Raw genomic sequence first — 21,207 nt, 5'->3', positions numbered from 1 at the left:
TCTCTTTCTCCTGTTTCTTCTTTACCTAGCATACTCATTCCTGTTGCAGAGCTATACACATTTCCTTTGAGCACACATAGCACTTTTTTATTTAACAGTTTTTGAGTGCATCATTCATTTTTCTTATTATAAAGCTTTAAAGCACTATATCCTTGGTTTTATTTCTATTCTATTCAGCAGTTTGTTAAGATAAAGTTGAATACATACACATATAGATACTGTGTTTGATTGAATATAGGAACTCATGGTAATATTTCATTTCTCACAACTATATGTGGTTTACTGCCATGTAGGCCTGTAGCCAGGTTCATGTAATGTTATATTTGCTTTAACCTTGTCCCCTTAGCTTTTACCTTTTTAAGCACTGATGATATATAATTTTGGTAGCCTAGTTACAATTGTTTAACTTATTTCAGATGAGAAATGTTAGAACAAAATGACCACAGTTAAAACTATCCTGAATCTAAAACAAGTCAAGTACCGATTATGGTCTGGGTTTGTATATCAGAAAAATGGGCAGACTAGATAGGCTAAATAATTATTTGTCATGAAATTCATTGTTTCTGTGTTGGACCCTGTCTAAGAGTTCATGCATCACTGGAATCTTTTTTTTCTGCAAAACTGCTGTAGCCATAGTGACATCAAGACTACACTCTCTTTTTTTAAGGACATGCACCGTAAACATTGAGTGTGAAACAATTAGGACCAAGGTTGTATCAGTTAACACTACCAATATAGTATTGTAGGAAAGTTTGTTTCTTCCAAAAGTGGAGTCATTGTTGCCTGGAGTTCTTTATCTCTCCACAAAGGGAAATCTTCTTAATGAAATGGTGAATGGGTTGGTTCCAATGCATTTTTAAATATATATATTTTTTTTTTAAAGAAAGACATTTCAGTAGCAAAAAAATATTCATTTTATTAGTGATATTGCAGTAGGTCTTGATGGTAAGGTATATCTTATTGCTGATAACACAAAGATTTGCAACAGGGTTGATGTTCCAGGAGAGATAAGCCAAATGGCAAATTATTTAGGTAAACTAGAAAAATGGTCAGAGCTGTGGCATCTGGCATTTAATGTGAATAAATGCATCAAGGGCATAAAAAACCCAAGGGCAGAGTATAGAATAATTGATGCTGTCCCAACCTCAAAATGTGAGGAAAAGGATTTGGGGGTAATTATTTCAGAGGACCTAAAGGTAGGTAGATAATGCAGTACAGCAGCAGGGAATGCTATCAGAATGCTTGGTTGTATAGGCAGAGGTATTAGTAGTAAAAAGAGGGAAGGGTTTACGCTGTTGTACAGAGCACTGGCGATACCTCACTTGGAGTATTGTGTACAGTACTGGAGACAGTATCTCCAGAAGGATATAAAAATGTTGGAGAAAGTTCAGAGAAGGGGTACTAAAATGGTTTGTGGATTACAGGATAAAACCTACCAGGAAACATATATAAGCTGTAAGAAAATATGTGAACAGGGGGGATATGATATAAACATTTAACTATTTAAAGGGAGTAACATAATAAAAGGAAAGATATTTTTTTAAAGGAGAAATACTATCGCAACAAGGACATACTTTTAAACCTTTGCCCCTCTAGTTTAAGACTAACATCAGGAAATAATACTATAGCCTTCAAACAGGGGTGGTAGATATCAATACTGTCAACGTGTTTAAGCAAGCATGGGATAGACATAAGGCTCCGTTAGATATAAGATAAGGAAAGTATTCAGATGTTGGGCAGACTGGATGGGCTGAACGGTTCTTATCTGCAGGGCCGGCCTTAGGGGTGTGCGACCTGTGCGGCCGCACAGGGCGCCATGGCAACAGGGGCGCCGTCCAGGACTTAAATTATAACATTGTTTGGTTTTTTTGTAACTTTATTTAACATCCTCTGTGTTAAATAAAGTTTTTTTAAACTTTATTTAACATGGAGGATGTTAAATAAAGTTAAACAAAAAAATACAGTGTTTTCATTTAAGTCCCGGGCAGGGACGCCGAGCGGTTGCTCGTAAAGTTTTCAGCAACCGATCGGCGCCCCTCACTCTCCGTGACTCCGTGAAGCGCGCACCGCGGCAGAGCGGGAAGACGACTCCCGCTCCCACCACAGGACTCCGGCAACAAGGTAAGTAATAGGGGGTAGATATAGTGATAAGGGGCAGGGGGGGGGTAGATAGTGATAAGGGGCAGAGGGAGGATATTTGTTTCGGGATGGGGGGGCGCCAGAGGAGTAGTCCGCACAGGGCGCCAGAACACTTAAGGCCGGCTCTGCTTGTCTGCCGTCACTTTCTATGTTTCCTGAGAAAGCTCAAGACTTGTCTTTGTTTCTTGTGGTTTTCTTTGGATCAATATATATTTACATTTTGTTAAAGTTTGGATCAGGGACCATGAGTACCCTTCAAGAGGTATCATGTAATGGTTGGAAAAAGGTTTTGAAGGGAAGAATACGGGAGGAAGGAATTGAAAATAAGTATTTATAAAGGCAAATGTAATTTCCCCTCATTTAGTATATATCATTTAAATATATATATATATGTTTTAGTACAATGATTCATAAATCAATGCAATACTCTGTTTAATCCACAATTCACATAAAGTTTATTAAAATGAATCAATAGCCTTTCAAAAGTTTTATTTCAGCATTATTACTGTTTATTCTTCAGCTAAATATACAAAGTGACATGAACATGAATGAAATTAATGAGAATGAACAAATTCTACGAGAAATGATGGATTTGACATCAATAAATATGCCACACATGAAGCTGAAAGAACACTACCGGATCATCAGGGAATTGGGGAATGGGTCATATGGACATGTATTACTAGCTGAGCATAAAGCCACAGGTAAGAATCAGGGAATATAATGAAAGAAATCAAAGCACTATGCCTATTTTTGCAACTTAAGCATGATTTCACTTTCACGCTGGTAAAAAAAGCTAAGTGAATGGCAAATTACAGTAGCATCATACCTCTCTAGTATGTAATGAAAACTAACTGTGGCAAATTGGGTTCCTCCCCTTCTTAATTCAGAATTGAGTGTCATGGTGATTTGTGTAATAGCTAATAGACACTCAGGCCACTTGTTACTTATTCCATGAAGCCCTTAAACACTAGATTGGGCACCAGGGGGCTCTTCATGTTCGTCTTCGTGGGGAAAAAAATCTTCGTATTCCGCGAATATTCGCCCGTTCCTGTCTTCTTTTCGGGCGAATATTCATGGACATTCTTCGTACTCGTTTCATCTTCGTTTTCTCCTGGCTGCGTAGCAGGGGTTAATAACACATCGGAGCAGCAGCAGTAGCAGATGCGTTCGCGCCGTGAAGGTACGTGTGTGCGGCTCTATTGGTTGCCGGAAGGGGGCTGGTCTGGCATCAACAAATGAATTGCAGAACTGCAGAATGCACTTCATTCGTTGATGGCAGGCGAGCCCCCTGCCGAAACGACCAATAGAGTTGCACACACGCACCGAGGTGTACACAATACACATTGCCCGAAACTGAGGGCCAAGTTCCTCCGAGCAGTTGTCTTGTCTGAGACCTAGACAAATGCTCCAAGGAACTTGGCCTCCTTTTTATCATACACAGTCACACATCCATAGATGTTTAATAAAAGAATAGGGATTATTTTACATTTTTAAATCGATTTTGGACCACTTTTAAATACATGCCTAACATTTGCTACCTATTTATAATGGCATACTTTGCAACAACCCAACTTTTACTGGACAGGACTGGAAAAAAGCAGGACTGTCCACGAAAATGTTGGGTGTGTTGGCAGGTATGCGAATGGAAAAAATGTGGGACAAGAACTAAAAATAGCTTAGGGTTAATGTACGGTTATGTTTAAGAGTATTAGCAGTGCACTGTTTTGGTTAAAGATGTATTATCTCTAAATAATATAATTTTAATGGGTTTATTTAATTTTAATTTTAAAGTTATATTTATTATATTTATTTAATGTTGTAGTGCTACCCTACCCAGCTATAGTTTAGCTAAATTTGATGGGGCAGGAAAAAAACAGGACTGTCCCTGAAAAAGTTGGGTCTGTTGGCAGGTATGTGGATGGAAAAAGTTATAGGGTGAAGTGTGAGTTATAGCGTTAATGCTAGCGAGTGTAGAAAAAATGAAGGCCAGGGTAAATAACAGGAGGAAATGTCCTTGTGATTTGTGAATTGTACGTGTGTGTGTTATGTGTGTTATGTGACTGTGTTATATGTGTTATGTGTTATGTTTGGTAGGTTGTGTATCAGACGGGAAAAAAATTAAATGGAAATGGAAAAGGAAATGGAAAAGGCGAATGAGTGGGCAATTGGCGACCCACTCACCTTTTTCACCCCAGGGCAAAGCATCCAAACAACTGTCAGTCCTAGACGTTTGGCAGCAGACTTCCAGAGCTCAGATACTAGGCACTAGCGTAAGCTGGCTACTCCGGCAGAGATAGCAGGCGTTGCCACACCGCAAACAGACGCAGCCAGGGGGGAGAAACTACCCTTACCATTAGTGACATTTTGGGCATGACTGTAGCCAGGAAGCGAACTGGCAGAGAAGAGACGCTGGCACCACCACCACCAGCATTGAAAAATGGAAAAAGCGAATGAGTGGGCAGTTGGAGACCCACTCACCTGTTTCACCCCAGGGCAAAGCATCCAAAGACTGTCAGTCCTTGGCGTTTGGGAGCAGACTTACAGAACTCAGACACTAGGCCCTAGCGTAAATTGGCTACACCGGCGGAGGTAGCAGACGTTGCCACACCGCAAACACGTGCAACCAGGGGGGAGAAACTACCTTGAACATTAGAGAAAGAAAATTAACTTTCCAAGCTAAGAGCTGGGTAACCCAACTTGGGCAGATTTTAAGCAATCTGCTCCATCAGATGAGGTGCCATGCGTGAGCGCTGTGGACTCAGTATGTTTCCAGTCATAGAAAACACGCGCTCACTTTGAACAGTGGTTGGCGGACATGATAGTAGCTGCTGCGCAACCCATGAGAGTGCAGGCCACACACTCTTCTTTTCATCCCAGTAGCTAAGAGGATCAACATTAGGTGCAGAAGGAACTTCACAGAGGTAAAGTTTGACCATTTCAGCAGCACTACTCTCCTGTCTTCTGCTAGCTCTGTCAGATGGTCCAACTATACTCCCAAGTGCCTCTTCCCAAAACGCAGCTGCTCCACTCAGCTGTGTTGTGATGCTTGTGGCACTGCTGCTGATGCTGTTGCTAGGAGTAGCAGACCACATCATCTCTTCCTCCTCCTGCACCTCTCCCTCCTCAGACAGCATTCCCATTTTACGCTGCCAGTCACGCACCTTGTTAACCAATTGCTCCCGATAGCTACTGAGAACATTAAATTTCATTGCTAGCTTTCCCTTAATTCTTGGATCGCAAAGGCACGCTAGCATCATTTCGGGACTCTTCCATGCGTTGGCGAACGTGTACTTTTAGCTTCCTGACTATGGCTGCTACGTCAGGATGTAGAGTGCCACCTTGAACAGCCTCACGGTTTTCAAGGAACACATCCATCTTGCTGTCTAGATGGGAGAACAATGGGATTACCTGGGCCAGATTGGCAGTGTTTGATCTTAAATTTTCAGTGGCATCCCTGAATGGTTTAAGGACTGCCACTAGCTCAATGGAGATGTAATCCCAATATAATGCTCTGAGGCAAGGTTATGGATTGCCCTCTGCTGCTCCAAAATCCTCTCCAGCATGTCTAAAGTGGAGTTCCACCGCGTACTGACATCCTGTCATAAGCAGTGTACGGGAAGACCTGACCTCTCTTGCTCTTCCCTCAAAAGTTGGCTAGCCTTAACACTATGGTGAAAGTGCCCAGCGATCTTTCTGCAGCGGGACAGAACTACTGCTGCTACATTAGTTCCTTCTGACATTGCTGCCTTCACTACAAGATGGATGATGTGGGCTGCACAGCGCACACCAACAATATGACCATCTCGCAGCGCTTTCACCATATTGGCACCTCCGTCAGTTACCACAAAACTAACTTCAACATTGGTGCCCGCCTCTGCTCCCACCCAAAGGCTAAACATTTTCCTCATTGCATGCAGAATATTTTGGGAAGTGTGCTTTTCATCCATCACTTCTGCATGGAGAAGGAATGATCGGTAGCCTGCTGCAGCAGCTTCCTTGGGCACACCGGGCTGCCACCAGTGTGCTGTCAAAGAAAGAAAGGCATGCTGCCCGCTAGGTGCACTCCACAAATCTGTTGTGAAATGAACAGACTGACCAGCAGCCTTGGAAAGCTCCTCTTCCACTGCTGAAACACAGGACCGATACAATGAGGGGGCAATGTTCCTACTGAAAGTGGAACGTGACAGAACTGTATATTGTGGAGCCACAGCCGCCATCAATTGTTTGAAAGGCTCCCCTTCAATCATGGAGAAGGATGCCCCTCCAACAGCAATGAACTGACCAATAAGTCGCGTTACTTTATTGGCCTGCTGTTTGGACATTGACCTTTTGGAGTGGAATGCCACAAATTGTTCCAGGGTGGGCTGGACATTCAGTGCTCCAACCTGCCTTGGTCTCTGGCTGCCAGCACTAGCTGCTGCTATCGGCTCAGAAGCAGCTGTTGGGGTTTTTCCACTCTCTCTGGAGATGGTACTAGTTGTTGTTGTAGTACCACGGCCACCAGCTATGCTGCCTGCACTACGTTTTACTTCTGCATCTTTCCCCAACAGCACAGCGTTGTGTTGAGTGTTGAGGTGATGCTTCATGCTAGCACTGGTAAAATGGCCAGACACTTTCCCTCTGCTTATTAGCTTCCCACTTTCCATAGCGCCCTTCTTCAACATTTTCAAAGTGCTCCCAAATTGGGGAGCGCATAGCCTTGGAGTGTGCCTTGGGTGCTGCTTCTACTGCTCGGGGTGGATGAACAGAGGCAGAACTAGTGGTGGTGGCACTGGTGGTACCAGTACTGGCCATAGTGGGACTGCCAATTGCTTTAACTCTACCAGATTTGGTAGGTTTTGCTGCTGGTGGTGGTGATGATCGTAGCTGAGAAGGTGGAGGCTCAGGGGAAAATTGTGCACTAGTCATTTGGACACTGCTCCTGGAGGAATCTGATTCCTGACCACTCATCTCCTCTACTTCCTCTGGCTCATAGTCTAGTTCTTTATTAGCCAGATCAAATGGAATTTCTGCTAGGCTGGAGCTAAGACTTATATCGTGACTAGTAGTAGTGAAAGCAGGAAGAGCAGACTCTGCACTTGGCCTCTCAGTCTCAGGATCCTCTGCTACCTCGCTAGGTGGAGTTCCACTATGTGTAGCCCTCTCTCTAACTGTCTTTACAAAAATATTTTAAGGACTTGGTGGCTTGCTAGAGGTACTAGGAGCGGGGAGCAGGGCGTGTCAAGACCCCGCTCCCGCGACTCGGAGCAGCGCTCACCCAGCAATCTCTGGGTCAAACCCGGAGAGTTCCCAGGTATGTATATGAAAAAAAATCCACTTTCCCCCCAGGACAAGCTGCTCAGAGTGTTTGTCTAAATCTGAGACAACTGTTCTGAGCAACTTGGCCTGGGAGGAACGGGAATTTCATTGTAGGGCAAGGTACACTTTGGAGCACTTCGTATCGCGCCAGCATTTAAACCCGTCTGTGTGTGCGACTCTATTGGTTGCCAGCAGGGGGCTCACCTGGCATCAACGAATGAAGGGCAGCTGTTCTTCATTGGTTGATGCCAGGCGAGCCCCCTGCTGGCAACCAATAGAGTCGCACACACAGACCTTTAAATCCTGATGCCAAAGCTGCTGCGGTAATGTGTTTATTAACCCCTGCTAGGAAACTGGTGAAAACGGAGATGAAAACGAACACGAAGAACGTATACGAATATTCGCCCGAACCAAACACAGGAATGGGCGAATATTACTAGAATACGAAGATATTTTTTTCCCCACGAAGACGAACACGAAGACTTCGCCGGCACCCAAGTCTAGTTCTAACTGAACTCTCCAATGTAAAAGCAGACACCTGAATACACACAAATTTATGAAACAGAACTTAGGGATGTCCTGGCAAAACCATTAGCAGAGTTATATAAAGAGTTACTAGAGTTTCCAGAAGACTGGAAGCTGGCAAATGTAATTTAACTTCACAAGAAGGGTAGCAGGAAAAACCAGTACTTTGTACATCAGTTCAAAAAAATTTATGGAAACAATGCTACAGGAAAATATTGTTAAATATCTGGTTGTAAATTGTTTGCAAAAGCAGATCTTGTCAAAGCAATATTTTTAGGGTAAATCACATTTTATTGTAATTTTCAAATAATGCAGGGAGGGGTACAGAAAGGAAAAAAGGGGAGGGGGGGTTTGACAGGTAATATCAAAGTAGGCGGTTCCCAGTACACCAACGCGTAACAAAAGAAAAGCAATAACAAAGTGCATTGACAATATCACACAGAATAACACGTGCAGTACCAACAGATCCATGGATCTTCATTCTGTAAATACAGTTTGTGCTGGTTAACGTTTGCACATGTTAGGGTAAATCAGAGTTGTGGTATTTGTGGATAATTAAGAAGGGTACTTGAAAAATCGAAGCGTACAACGGGGAGAGACAGTCGTTACAATATTACCCAGTAAAGCCCAAAGTCAAGGGCCCAGATGCAGCAGAAAGGCGCAGGGCAAAGGAAGGAAGAGGCGGACGGGGGGGGGAGGTACCAAGGAGCAGGAAGGGGGACAGGGAAGGGAAGGGACAGGGTAGGAACGAGGATGAGGGAAACAGGAAAGGAAACGGAGAGGGGGAGGGAAGAGAGAAAGGGAAAAAAAAAGGGGGGGTAAAGAGTAAAGTGTGAACATAAAGACATAAAGACAAATACAGAGAGAGAGAGACGGAGACACAAAGAGGTGGGAAGGAGACAACAGAAACACACAAAGCCCAGATCACTCCAGCAAGGAACAGATATCAGGGTCGCTCACAAAAGACAGCCAATAGAACCACGTGGCCTGGTACCGCTCCATGCTCCCAGAAGCTATGTGATTCATTTCTTCCAGGACACGTATCTGCTCCACCCTCAGCACCCATTCGGCAAATGGGGGAGCGGGACAACCCCAGTGCAACGGGATTAAGGCCTTAGCAGCCACCAGCAGATGGCAAAGCACTGATTTCCGAATGTGCTTAATGGATTGGGGCACATGGAAAAGGAGGAAACACTCCGGGGCAAGAGGGGGGACCGTGTCCGAGAAGCGGTGTAGCGTAGAGTGGATAGCTGTCCAGAAGGTGACAATACCCGGACACTCCCACCAGATGTGGAGAAGAGAACCCGGAGTGGCGTCACACCGCCAACAACAGTTAGGAACATCAGGGCGGTAGGTAGAGAGTAGCGCAGGAGGACGGTACCAGTGGGCCAACAGCTTATACGACATTTCTTGGTCTCTGGCACTCCTGGAACAGCGGTGGTTGAGAACACAAATCTTCTCCCACTTGGGCTGCGTGAAAGTGAGCCGCAGCTCAGACTCCCAATGACCCATAAACGCCGGGGGCACGGGATTAAAAGCGTCCAGGAGAAGGCTGTATAAGCGGGAGACGCCATGGGCCATTAAGGAAGGCGCCACACAAAGATCCTCAAACACAGTGAGGGCACGAGAGAGATTGTGCTGCCTAGGTAAAGAGCAACAGAAACTGCGAAGCTGAGCGTATCTGAAAACATCGGAGAAAGAAGGAGGCGAGAGAGGGGAGAGCTGATTTAAGGGCTTAAGGCCCGCAGGAGACCAGTAGGAACTGATACTTCCAGTCTGATCAGAGGGAAGGGCAGGGAAAAGGAGTTGCCCCTGTCCGGGCGGGAAGTCAGGATTATCTCTGACAGCGGTCAGAGGGGAGGGGATAGTGGAAAGTCGGGTATGCCGGACCACAGAATGCCAGGCGTCCAGCGTTGCTCGTATGAATGGGTGTGCGGCGTGGCCAGAGACATGGCCATCAAAGTAATATTTTTAACTGGGTTACTAAAATAAAAGAACAGGAACAGTAGACATAGGCTATTTAGATTTCAGTAAGTAATTTGACATTGTCCCTCATAGAAAACTAAAAAATATTTGGTTTTGGGTGTTAAAATAGTTACAAAGGTTAATTGACAGGGGCAGAAGGATGTAGATGAAGGTCTTGTTACCAGTGGGGTACCTTAGGGATCAGTATTGGTACTTTTTGATTAGAGACATTACAAAAAGTCCTATGGCTAAGGCATGTCTTTCTGCAGATTATATAAAACGTCTGCAAAAATGTTGACATTCCTGGAGGAACAACCCAAATGGCAAATTCTTTAAGTAAAATAGAAGAATATTCATGACTATTTTAATGTTGATAAAGGCAAAATAATGCACAATTCTGAGGACTTAACGGTAAGCAGCCAATGCAATAAAGCATCAGGAAAAGCAAGCAGGGTGATGTGTACAATTCTGGAGACCCCATCTCTAGAAGGATATTGACATTTTGGGGAAAGAGAGTTTAGGAGGGCTACTAAAATGATAAATGGTTTGCAGGATAAAAGTTATCAGGAAAGAGATCTCAATATGTATGACTTAGAGGAAAAAGAATAGAGGGGAGATATGCATATCTGGGAACTTCCAGGGTCTGGTTACTTGGAGCCCTCCCTCTTTTTGGAGAGTAGATTAATGTAGGGGCAGGGGTATTTAAATGAGGGGCAGCACTAGCCACAAACTCATTAAATTTGTATAGGAGTGGGAGGAGAATACCCAGAGATTAGCCACCGACACCCAGAGAAGCAGTGACATAGTGATGGGAAGTTCGGATCATTAAAGTGAATCGGATCATTTCGATTCGTTCACTGAAATGATCCGATTCATGATCCGGATCTTCGGATCACTCAGTGTGTCTGCACGGAGTTACTGTTTTCCAGTAACTCCGTGCAGGCACACTAACGATTGGCCCCGCCCCTTTCATTATGAATCCTCCCCCCTGCCTCCAGTGATGTCAATGAAGGCAGAGAGTCGTTCAAAGATTCGGATCTTACAGGGATCCGAATCTTACAGTGATCCGGATCACTGTAAGATCCGGATCACTGTAAGATCCGGATCATTGTAAGATCCGGATCATTGTAAGATCCGGATCTTTGAACGACTCTCTGCCTTCATTGGCATTCTAATCATTCAGAGAATGTCACCATACTGTTATAAATAATACATTAATAATCACTGCCCCCAGGATTTACATTCCCCTTTACCTGCAACTGCACCTTAAGTTAACTTTATTAAATTAATTAAATTAACCCTCACCATTAAATTAACCCTAAACACCCCATCAACCATGTCTGCCCCTAAAATTAACCCTTAACACCCCATCAACCATGACTGCCCCTAAAATTAACCCTTAACACCCCATTAACCATAACTGCCCCCAAATTAACCCTAAACACCTCATTAAGCATAAATGCCCCTAAATTAACACTAAAGACCCCATTAAGCATAACTACCCCCAAATTAACCCTAAACACCTCATTAAGCATAACTGCCCCTAAATTAACACTAAAGACCCATTAAGCATAACTGCCCCCAAATTAACCCTAAACACCTCATTAAGCATAACTGCCCCTAAATTAACACTAAAGACCCCATTAAGCATAACTGCCCCTAAATTATCCCTAAACACCCCATTAAGCATAACTGCCCCCAAATTAACACTAAAGACCCCATCAACCATACCAATTTATTAGGTAATTTATCTGGAGTACATGCAATTAATTTAGGGGCAGTTATGGTTAATGGAGTATTTAGGGTTAATTTCTGGGGCCGTTATGGTTAATGGGGTCTTTAGGGTTAATTTCAGGGGCCGTTATGGTTAATGGGATCTTTACGGTTAATTTCAGGGGCAGTTATGGTTGATGGGGTATAAGGGTTAATTTTATGCTGATGACTGAGGGTTAATTTAATTAATTTAATAAAGTTAACTGTAGGTGCAGTTATAGGTAAAGGGGGGGCAAACTCAGGGGAATCTAAATCCTGGGGGCAGTGTGAACATTATTAATGTATTTATTTATAAAAGTATGGTATCAGTGATATTCTCTGAATGATTCGAATCTCTGTAAGATTCGGATCCTTGTAAGATCCGGATCCCTGTAAGATTCGAATCATTCGACTCTTCGGATCATTCGACTCTTCGGATCATTCGACTCTTCGGATCATTCGACTCTTCGGATCATTCGACTCTTTGAATGACTCTCTGACTCTAAGAGTCATCGTTCCTGTGTGAATTAATGAGCTGTAACCTGACCCCAGAGTCTGTGTCTGAGTGCTCTGCAGATGACTCACAGCTCTAGGATCAGGTTACAGCTGAATGATTCACAGACTGAACCGTTACAAACGAATCGTTCAGTCTAGTGAACCGACTCATCCGGATCACTAAAAAGAACCGGATCAAATGAACGATTCGTTCATGATCCGGACATCACTACAGTGACAGAAACATTTAACTACTTAAATCCCTTGAAGTATTTTATGTCCTTTTCTTTTTCATTTAGATGCATGGACTCTACCCCCATAGCACCCAAATGATTCAACTGGTAAAGAAAACAATATGTAAAAAATGGCTTAAAAATATGTAAGCCAATCTGCTGCCATTAGTGGCAAAGAGGAACATGTCTACTGTAGAATGTCTATATACTGTCATGCACTAGCAGCACAAAGTGACTAGATTTGGGTAGATCATTAGTAGAGTTGGATAAAGAGGTTCATGACTGAGTCATAGCCAATATAAATAAAAATATTAGACCCTGCTTCTGATATATATATATATATATATATTAGCCCATGCTGCTAATATGTAAATGTTACACCCTGCTGCCAATATATATATATATTAGCCCCTGCTGCCAATATATTTTATAGTGAAAAAAATGGACCCTACCCAAGCACTTTGTTGGGCCCAGCTCTACAGCATGCAATTTATATATATATATATATATATATATATATATATATATATATATATATAATGTCAAAAAACAGAGTATTGCAGAGTATGCGGTGATACCTTTTTTATTGGACTAACCTAATATTTAAAAGACAAGCTTTCGAGAGTTATCCTCCCTTCATCAGGTCCAAAGCAATAATGATCAACAAGATAGAGGTTACAACTTAAAACAAGTGATGGTATTAGAGAAGGGGGGGGGTGAGTGGGGTGTCGTAAATAATAGGTCTGGAGGTGAGAAATGCAGAGAGGTAGAGAGATAACCAAGGGACAGAACAAATAAACCTAGGGAAACCAATAACCACATTAAAACATCAAAGATAATAACAGAAGTTAGGCACACATTGGATGTTTAGATGAAGTTCATATGAAGTCACCTCTGGCTTTCTTCACTCTTCCGTGTATAGAAAACCCACAGGCAGGTACAGCTACCTTCACAATTCAAGCTTTCATCCCAAACACACTAAACAAGGTGTCATTTACAGCCCAGCCATCAGATACCACCGTATTTGCTCTGACACTCAGGACCGAGACAAACACCTGGGCGCGCTGGCAGAGTCATTTCAGAAGAAGGGCTACAAGGAAAAAAACTATATCCAAAAACATTAAATCTGCTGTAATAACACCATGAGAAAGGCTTCTAGAATACAAAAAAAGGATAACACAAGCAGGATCCCCCTGGTAGTTACCTACAACCCAACTCTTGAGGAAATCTGCAAAATTATTAAAGACCTACAGCCGATACTCTCAGAAGACCCCATACTGAAAAAAATATTCCCTCAGCCCCTAATACTGGCATTTAAGCAACCACCAAACCCGAGGAAAAGATTAGCACCCAGCAAACTGGCCCCAGAACAGGCGCATGCACAGAATGGCACTGTACGATGCAACAAACTTTGCAAACATATATGTGACAGTAACACAGCCAGTCGCAACAACAAAACATTCAGCATCAAGAACTCTTACTCATGTACATCTGCAAACGTAGTATACATGATTCAGTGTTCTGCATGTGACAAAGGGTGCTACATTGGGGAAAAGGGGCTTAGAATGAACCTGCACCAAAGCTCCATCAAAAACCATGAGGAAGAAAAATATTGCACCCCGGTAGGACATCATTTCACACAGAATAATCACTCCATCCAAAACCTAAAAATTAAAGTACTCAAAGGAAATTTCAGAGACTCTCAGGAAAGAAAAACATTTGAGATGAAAATGACATTTCAAAACCAGAAAAGAGGGACTTAATGTGGATTCTGGTTTCCTTACACACTATGAGACACCCCACTCAACCCTCCCACCCTTCTCTAATACCATCACTTGTTTTAAGTTCTAACCTCTATCATGTTGATCAGTATTGCTTCGGACCTGATGAAGGGAGTACTCTTCATCTTGCAATACTCTGTTTTTTGACATTGTGTCTACTGGACTAATACAGCATATATATATATATATATATATATATATATTGTGAGCTGGGATTAGGTAACCACACAGTCTTAAGGTTTGAAATACCATACAAGGCTGAATTATTTTTAGAAATTGTAGTCCTTTTTATTAAAAGGTCTGTAAACAAACATAAATAAAAACAAAAGCCTTGCTCTCTGAGCACTTACTGACATTTCAGGAGGCAGAGTGGCATTAAGGGAATTAAAAGGCATTGTATAGAGCACTCTGCCTCCAGAAATGCCTTATACCCCTATATGCCACTCTGGCATTTAGGGGGTTAAAAGGCATATTATGGGGCAGAGTGGCATATAGGGAGGTATAAGGCATTTCAGGAGGCAGAGTGCTCTATTAAATGCCCCCTTAACGCCACTCTGCCTCCTGAAATGCCTTATACCTCCCTATATGCCATATATGCTATATTCCAGAAATGCCCTATGCCCCCATTTAACACACACACAGACACACGCACACACACACTTACTGGTGCTTCCAATTTCCTGCTGTATTGCCGGGGCAGCGGGTTGACGTCTCCTTCCGCTGCAGCCGGAAGGAGGTGGAGTTGGCAGCGTCCGTCGCGGATACCTTCCCCGGCTGTCAGAGATCAGAGTTCTCTGAACTCTGACAGTCGGGGAAGATATCCGCGACGGACGCAGACAACCCCCGCTGCTAGCCACACCTCCTTCCGGCTGCAGCGGACGTTGTCTACGCGGATCGCGTAGACGTCAACCTGCTGCCCCGGCAATACAGCAGGAAATTGGAAGCACCGGTAAGTGTGTGTGCGTGTGTCCGTGTGTGTGTTAAATGGGGGCATAGGGCATTTCTGGAATATAGCATATATGGCATATAAGCACCGGTAAGTGTGTGTGGGGGGGGATGACAGGAGGATCCAGGTCCCCTGCAGCGGTGCGGGGGATCTGGATCTTAGTCTCATAATCAGACCTCTATTTGAGGTCTGATTAGAAGACGACCCCAATTAGAAGACGAGGGGTATTTTTCAGAGCATTTGCTCTGAAAAAAACCTCGTCTTATAATCGAGCAAATACGGTATATATATATATATGTATATATATATGTATATATATATATATATATATATATGTATATATATATGTATATATATATATATATATATATATATATATACATATATATATATATATATATATATGTCTTATTCAGTTACACGTGCTGCTTCCATGTGTTGTTTATTTGATCTATACCCGAACTACAGGGAGTAAGTAAAAGAGGTATGGCTTAGTGAATGAGGGGACAAAGGGACTCTGGGGATGATTACGGGGGGGGTCTCTCAAAGTCACGGTAAGGTCAGAAGGTGGAAAGACTGCACTGACTCTCACAGTCTTCCCCTAATCTGCAGTCAGTGTGGCAAATGTTTTTTTTTTGGTATGGTAGCGGAGGGAGTGATTGCATGCAAGGGACTGTGGAGCAGGGCCCAAGGAAATGCTTGGGCAGGGTCTAATTTTTTCACTATAAAATAAATTGGCAGCAGGGTCTAATATTTATATATATTGGCAGCAGGGTCTAATATTTATATATATATTGGCATCAGGGGCTAATATTAATATATATTGGAAGCAGGGGCTAATATTAATATATACTGCCTGTGCCATCTTGGTCCCTAATGCTTAAACACCCTGCTTATACCATCTTTGACTTCTTGACAAATCAATAATACACCTATGATTCACACAAACACTTTTACAGTCACTCAGTTTCATTCACACAATCATTTATTTTTTCACACAAATTATTTATACATATTCATTAATGCATTCTCACAAATTCATTAATTCTCTCATTCACACAATTCATCCACACATTAATCCATACTCACTCATTCTGACTCTTTATTTTCCTCCTTTCTCCCTATCTTCCCTCCTCTCCCTCCCTTCTTCCTATCTTCCCCCTTCTCCCTCCCTTCTTCCTATCTTCCCCCTTCTCCCTCCCTTATTCCTATCTTCCCCCTTTCCCTATCTACCCTCTCCCCCCTTTGTAGTTCACTTACCATGCAGAAGTCCTGCAGTGGGAATGCGAGGCCTCTGACTTCATATTCTGGCGCTCAGCAGGAAATGATGGCACCGCGACCAAGACAGAGGCCTCGCGGAGGAGAGTGAGAGGCGTTAAGCGGTTGCTGAAAACGTATTCCTCAGTGACCGTTCGGCGCCTCTCTCTCCTCCGCTTCTATCGCTGCTGAATGAAACAAAGACGGCATTTTAATTGGGGGGGCACATGGGGGGGCACAGAATGATGTAGGGGGGCCATGGTCCCCTCTGGCCCGCCTGCCGACGCCGCTGCCAAACGACTACATTTGCTGACCAAGTCTTGCGTTCTACAGAGCAAATATTGAGCATAAAATCCCACATTCGGAGCAGAAAAGGCATGACTCTGGCGCAAACATCGCAAAGTGATCCCACTGAAATCAAGATAATGCGTCAGTGACTTCATTAACAACATCAGAAACATGGCGAGCATGCAAGCAAACATTCAGCTGTAAACCGAGCTATACTGACCTATGCAGCAAAGAAATCACAGTGGGAGAGGAAGAGGTAAAGGGGGGAAAACTAAGTGGAATCTAAATCCTGGGGGCAGTGAAGATTAATCCTGTATTTATTTATAAAAGTATTGTGTCAGTGTGATGTGAATGGGTCTGTGAATCTATGAGGGCTCTATGGCATATCTGGGGGTATAAGGCATATAGGGTATATAGGGCATATGTGAGAGGCAGTGTGGCATATGTGGCAGGCAGTGTTTTATGCCTGGGCTCAGATGTGCATAACTGGGGGTACAAATGCATTTTTATCAAAGTTTTTTATTCTGCCGTTTGTTTTTAACATCCAGTTATTTAAAATAAATGAAAAATGTACAATGTACAATGTCCAACTAATCGATTATGAAAATAATCGTTAGTTGCAGCCCTACAATGGTCTTAAACATAGAACTGACTTTTTGGCACTGGCTTGCATCCTTTTCTAATAGTTTTTTTATCACGTTCTTTTTTTGCCCCCCCCATCTGATGTTTTCTTTTTCCTTCTCCCTTTTTATCCATCAACTCTAAAATAGAGACATTTCCAGGTTCAATGTCCCTATCCCAAATAGTAAGGACATATGTAGCTAAAAATGCCCTGAAAACAACTCAAAAAATGTCTTGCGCAAGGTTCAAGACCTGTGATCACAGCCTTGTAGAATTCTACATTTTACCTCCTCATAAGAAAGATGTCTGTAAAACAAGAGATACACAAATGCAGTATAAAGTGTATATCATGGGTATACAGGCCGCATATTATTTAACAACTACATGGAACAGCTATAAACAAGCTGAATGACAACCGCATGCAAAACCTACAAACACAGGTATAAACCAACTGAATGACAACCGCATGCAAAACCTGTAAACACAGGTATAAACCAGCTGAATTGATTACATGATTTTATATGGAGTAGCTGAATAACATGACATCATGTAGAACACAGTTGATTTTTATCTGTTATGAACAATTTAGACTGCATGCATCATGTGTATTAATTATATAGACCAAAATATGACTTGATCGAACAGGATGCTCTATGATCTATAAAGGAAAATATTATTGCTGAGGTTTTCTTATAACATTTTATCCCTGCTTTTCTAATCTTACGAAACATTAAAGGTGCCCTTTCACCTAAGGTTCACATACAATTAGTGATGTATCATGTAAAAGGAAGGAAAAAAAAACGTGCTATTTCGGGTATCTTTGAAGCCGGCCAATGAAATTTACCCAATCAAACCATATATTTTTAAAAACTAGACACCCCAAGGTATTTCAAATACTGGTATTTTAACCATTTCCATGCACTAGTTCTACCATCAGCCTTTGTCAAACTTTATGGTAGTAAAAAATGTTTATTTTTTTTTCACACACATTGTACTCCAGATATAAATTTACAGCTCCTGGTATATGTCACTGCCAAACACCCCAATATGTGTTCAGCAACATCTCCTGAGCGCAGTGATACCCCACATACATGGGTTTGTTAGGTTGTTCGGGGACTAAAAGGCCCTTTTTGAGAGGTGTGTATAACCAAATATTTTTGAAAACTAGACACCCCAAGGTATTTGAAATGCTGCTATTTTAACCCTTTCCATGCACTAATTTTACCACCAGCCTTTGTCAAACTTAGTTACTTGGTAGTAAATTTTTTTTGTATTTTTTTCACACACGTTGTACTTCAGGTATAAATTTACCGCTCCTGGTATATGTCCGTGTGAAACAACACCCCAATAAGTGTTAGTAACTGTAACGGGTTCACCAAGAGAGCTGTAGTAACTCCCAGAGATCACCCACATGTATCCTCCTCTTGTCCCCGGAATCACTTCTAGCACCAGCCAGCATGCGCACCTTGGAACCCTGCTATGTGTACCCAATAAGTAGACACACAACTACCTTGAACTGAGTACAACAGGAATGAACAGTTTATTGATGTAAAACATGGACTCATATAGCCACAAAACTTCATTAACATAAATTAACATTGATAAACAGGTATATGTAGACAACCCAACCTTTAATCCCCTTTAGCTACTGAATCTCCCCCTAGTAGCAATCCTGTTATGGGATTAGTTTACACAATAGAGTTCCTGCCTGTTTGGCAGCCAGGCTGGAGCCATCTCTGAGTACCTTGGGGCCCTGTATGACAGGTCATTCTGTCACATATCTCCCCTTTTAAAAAGAAGACTGAACTGGGTCCAGACGCCAACCGGGTCTGCATTCAGTTCAGTCGGGGAGCACAGCTCTGTCACTCTTAGAGTTGTGGATGCAGGGGGCTGGCAAGATGCATCTGACCCACCAACCAGCACTGGGGTGCACCTAGTGACTGGAGAGTTCGGGTCACAGACAAGGACAACAGTCCCACTCGCCAGGGCAGGAAGACAGGGTCCATAATCTGTGGGTAGCAGGCTTGCTTTCAGTCCTCTCCAGGGGCCCCAGTGATGGACAGTTCCGTCACACACTCCGTCACATATCTCCCTTTTCTGGGGGAGACCGATGTCTGACAAGACCCCACACGGTTTGACTCCGAAGTCAGTTTGCAGATCTGGACCACCACTGCCAGCCACAAATTGGCACTCCCCAAAACAATCCAACAAAAGAGCAGTACTCACCCAGCCACACTCTGCTTCTCCCAAACAACGCAACCGCCGCCGGGAAGAAGGGCCAAATGTGCCTTCTCCCTGGAGTCCTCTCTGCCGCTGGGGAGAAAACAGAGAGGCTGGGGTCCCTTCCATATGGGGTTCTGGGTTGACTGCCCGGCACCTCTGAGGACTGCAGGTGGCGACTGCAGTCCAATACACCTGCATGGTACAAATGTTTGTATGATCCACTGCGAGGGGAGGGAAGCCACATGCATCCTCTCCTGTATACTCCATCTGCTGGGGAGAGATGTCGATCTGCCTCTCTCCCATTGCCAACACTTCTGCTGGGGATACAGGATCCATAGAAATCACCACCTCTGGGCAATATCGCAGGGGTAAAGCAAATGGGGCTAGGGTCACAGAGGGGAGCGGGCAGAGGCCAGCGGCACTCTGCCCCAAGGGTAGCACTTCAGCTGCATTTGTAAAATCCAGGGGCACCACTAACTCTGGGGCTGCCTGACCGGACCCTCCTTGGTTGCTGCGGTCAGGCTTGGGAACAAGGGGAAGGGGAAGGGGTGGGCAGAGGCCAGCAGCACTCTGCCTCGATGCCAGCAGTTCAGCTGGGGGATCTGGCTGGGACATGCGGGGGGGGTCTCGGTCAGTTTCTGGGCCATATTGTAGGAAATAGGGCAAAGTGTCTGGGGTAAGGGAAGGGAGTGGGCTGAGGCCAGCTGCTCTCTGCTCAGCTGGTTGTGCTTCTGGTGGGGGCACAATACTCACAGGATCCACCTCCTCTGGGGCAGACTGCTGAGCACGGTCAAAGAGTTCTCGGTAGGCGTGCTCCAGGATCCATTCTTGGTAAACCAAATAATCGAAATCAGCCCACAAGTCAGGCAGGTAACAGGGCACATCTGCAAGAATCCCGGATCTCCTCGCACCGATATTTCGATGGGCTTCCAAATTCTCGGTCCTCCTGTAGGCTTTCCATTATCAATCCCGGGCCGCCAAAGTCATCGCCCTCTGGCAGGTAGTCATCCTTCAGCTCTGGACACCACTGTGCGGCCTGCCAATACAGGGCCCGGTATCCACAATCCACAGTCATTTCTAGTGGAAGCAACTTCTCTAACTCAGCCACCAAGTCCTCTTGAGGCTGCTCTCCCAGGTACTGCATTTGCCAATCTAGTTGTAGCACGTACCATTCCTTGGAGGATGGGAGGACTATTCCCCGGACACCCTGGTCCACTCTGAGAGCCTCCATCCAGGCATTTATGTAACTTGCGACTCTGCTGTGCACCAACATGTCCATCTTTGGCTTGCTGCTGGTATACCCGCTGGTACTCCGCTGGGACGTTTGCAAGGAGGATCCCACCGCTGCCGCCAATGTAACGGGTTCACCAAGAGAGCTGTAGTAACTCCCAGAGATCACCCACATGTATCCTCCTCTTGTCCCCGGAATCACTTCCAGCACCAGCCAGCATGCGCACCTTGGAACCCTGCTCTGTGTACCCAATAAGTAGACACACAACTACCTTGAATTGAGTACAGCAGGAATGAACAGTTTATTGATGTAAAACATGGACTCATATAGCCACAGAACTTCATTAACATAAATTAACATTGATAAACAGGTATATGTAGACAACCCAACCTTTAATCCCGTTTAGCTACTGAATCTCCCCGTAGTAACAATCCTGTTATGGGATTAGTT

The 21,207-nt window shown here is 43.7% G+C and overlaps 1 protein-coding gene across 1 annotated transcript in view; it reads left to right on the top strand.

Moving 5' to 3' along the window:
• The first annotated feature begins 2,683 nt into the window (after positions 1–2,683).
• The window catches only part of LOC149286357 (serine/threonine-protein kinase SBK1-like), a 99,267-nt gene continuing 80,743 nt past the window's right edge, over positions 2,684–21,207 (top strand). The window contains exon 1 of the mRNA XM_089494257.1: positions 2,684–2,843. Within this exon, the coding sequence (XP_089350383.1) occupies positions 2,684–2,843 (160 nt within the window). The remainder of the gene's footprint in view (positions 2,844–21,207) is intronic.

Source organism: Sceloporus occidentalis, unplaced genomic scaffold (genome assembly GCF_023333645.1).
Source record: "Sceloporus occidentalis isolate IW3139 unplaced genomic scaffold, rSceOcc1.0.p SCAF_70, whole genome shotgun sequence".
In the NCBI taxonomy this organism is placed as follows: Eukaryota; Metazoa; Chordata; class Lepidosauria; order Squamata; family Phrynosomatidae; genus Sceloporus; species Sceloporus occidentalis.
Note: the sequence above shows the minus strand (reverse complement) of the source record. Positions and strands in the feature narration are given on the sequence as shown.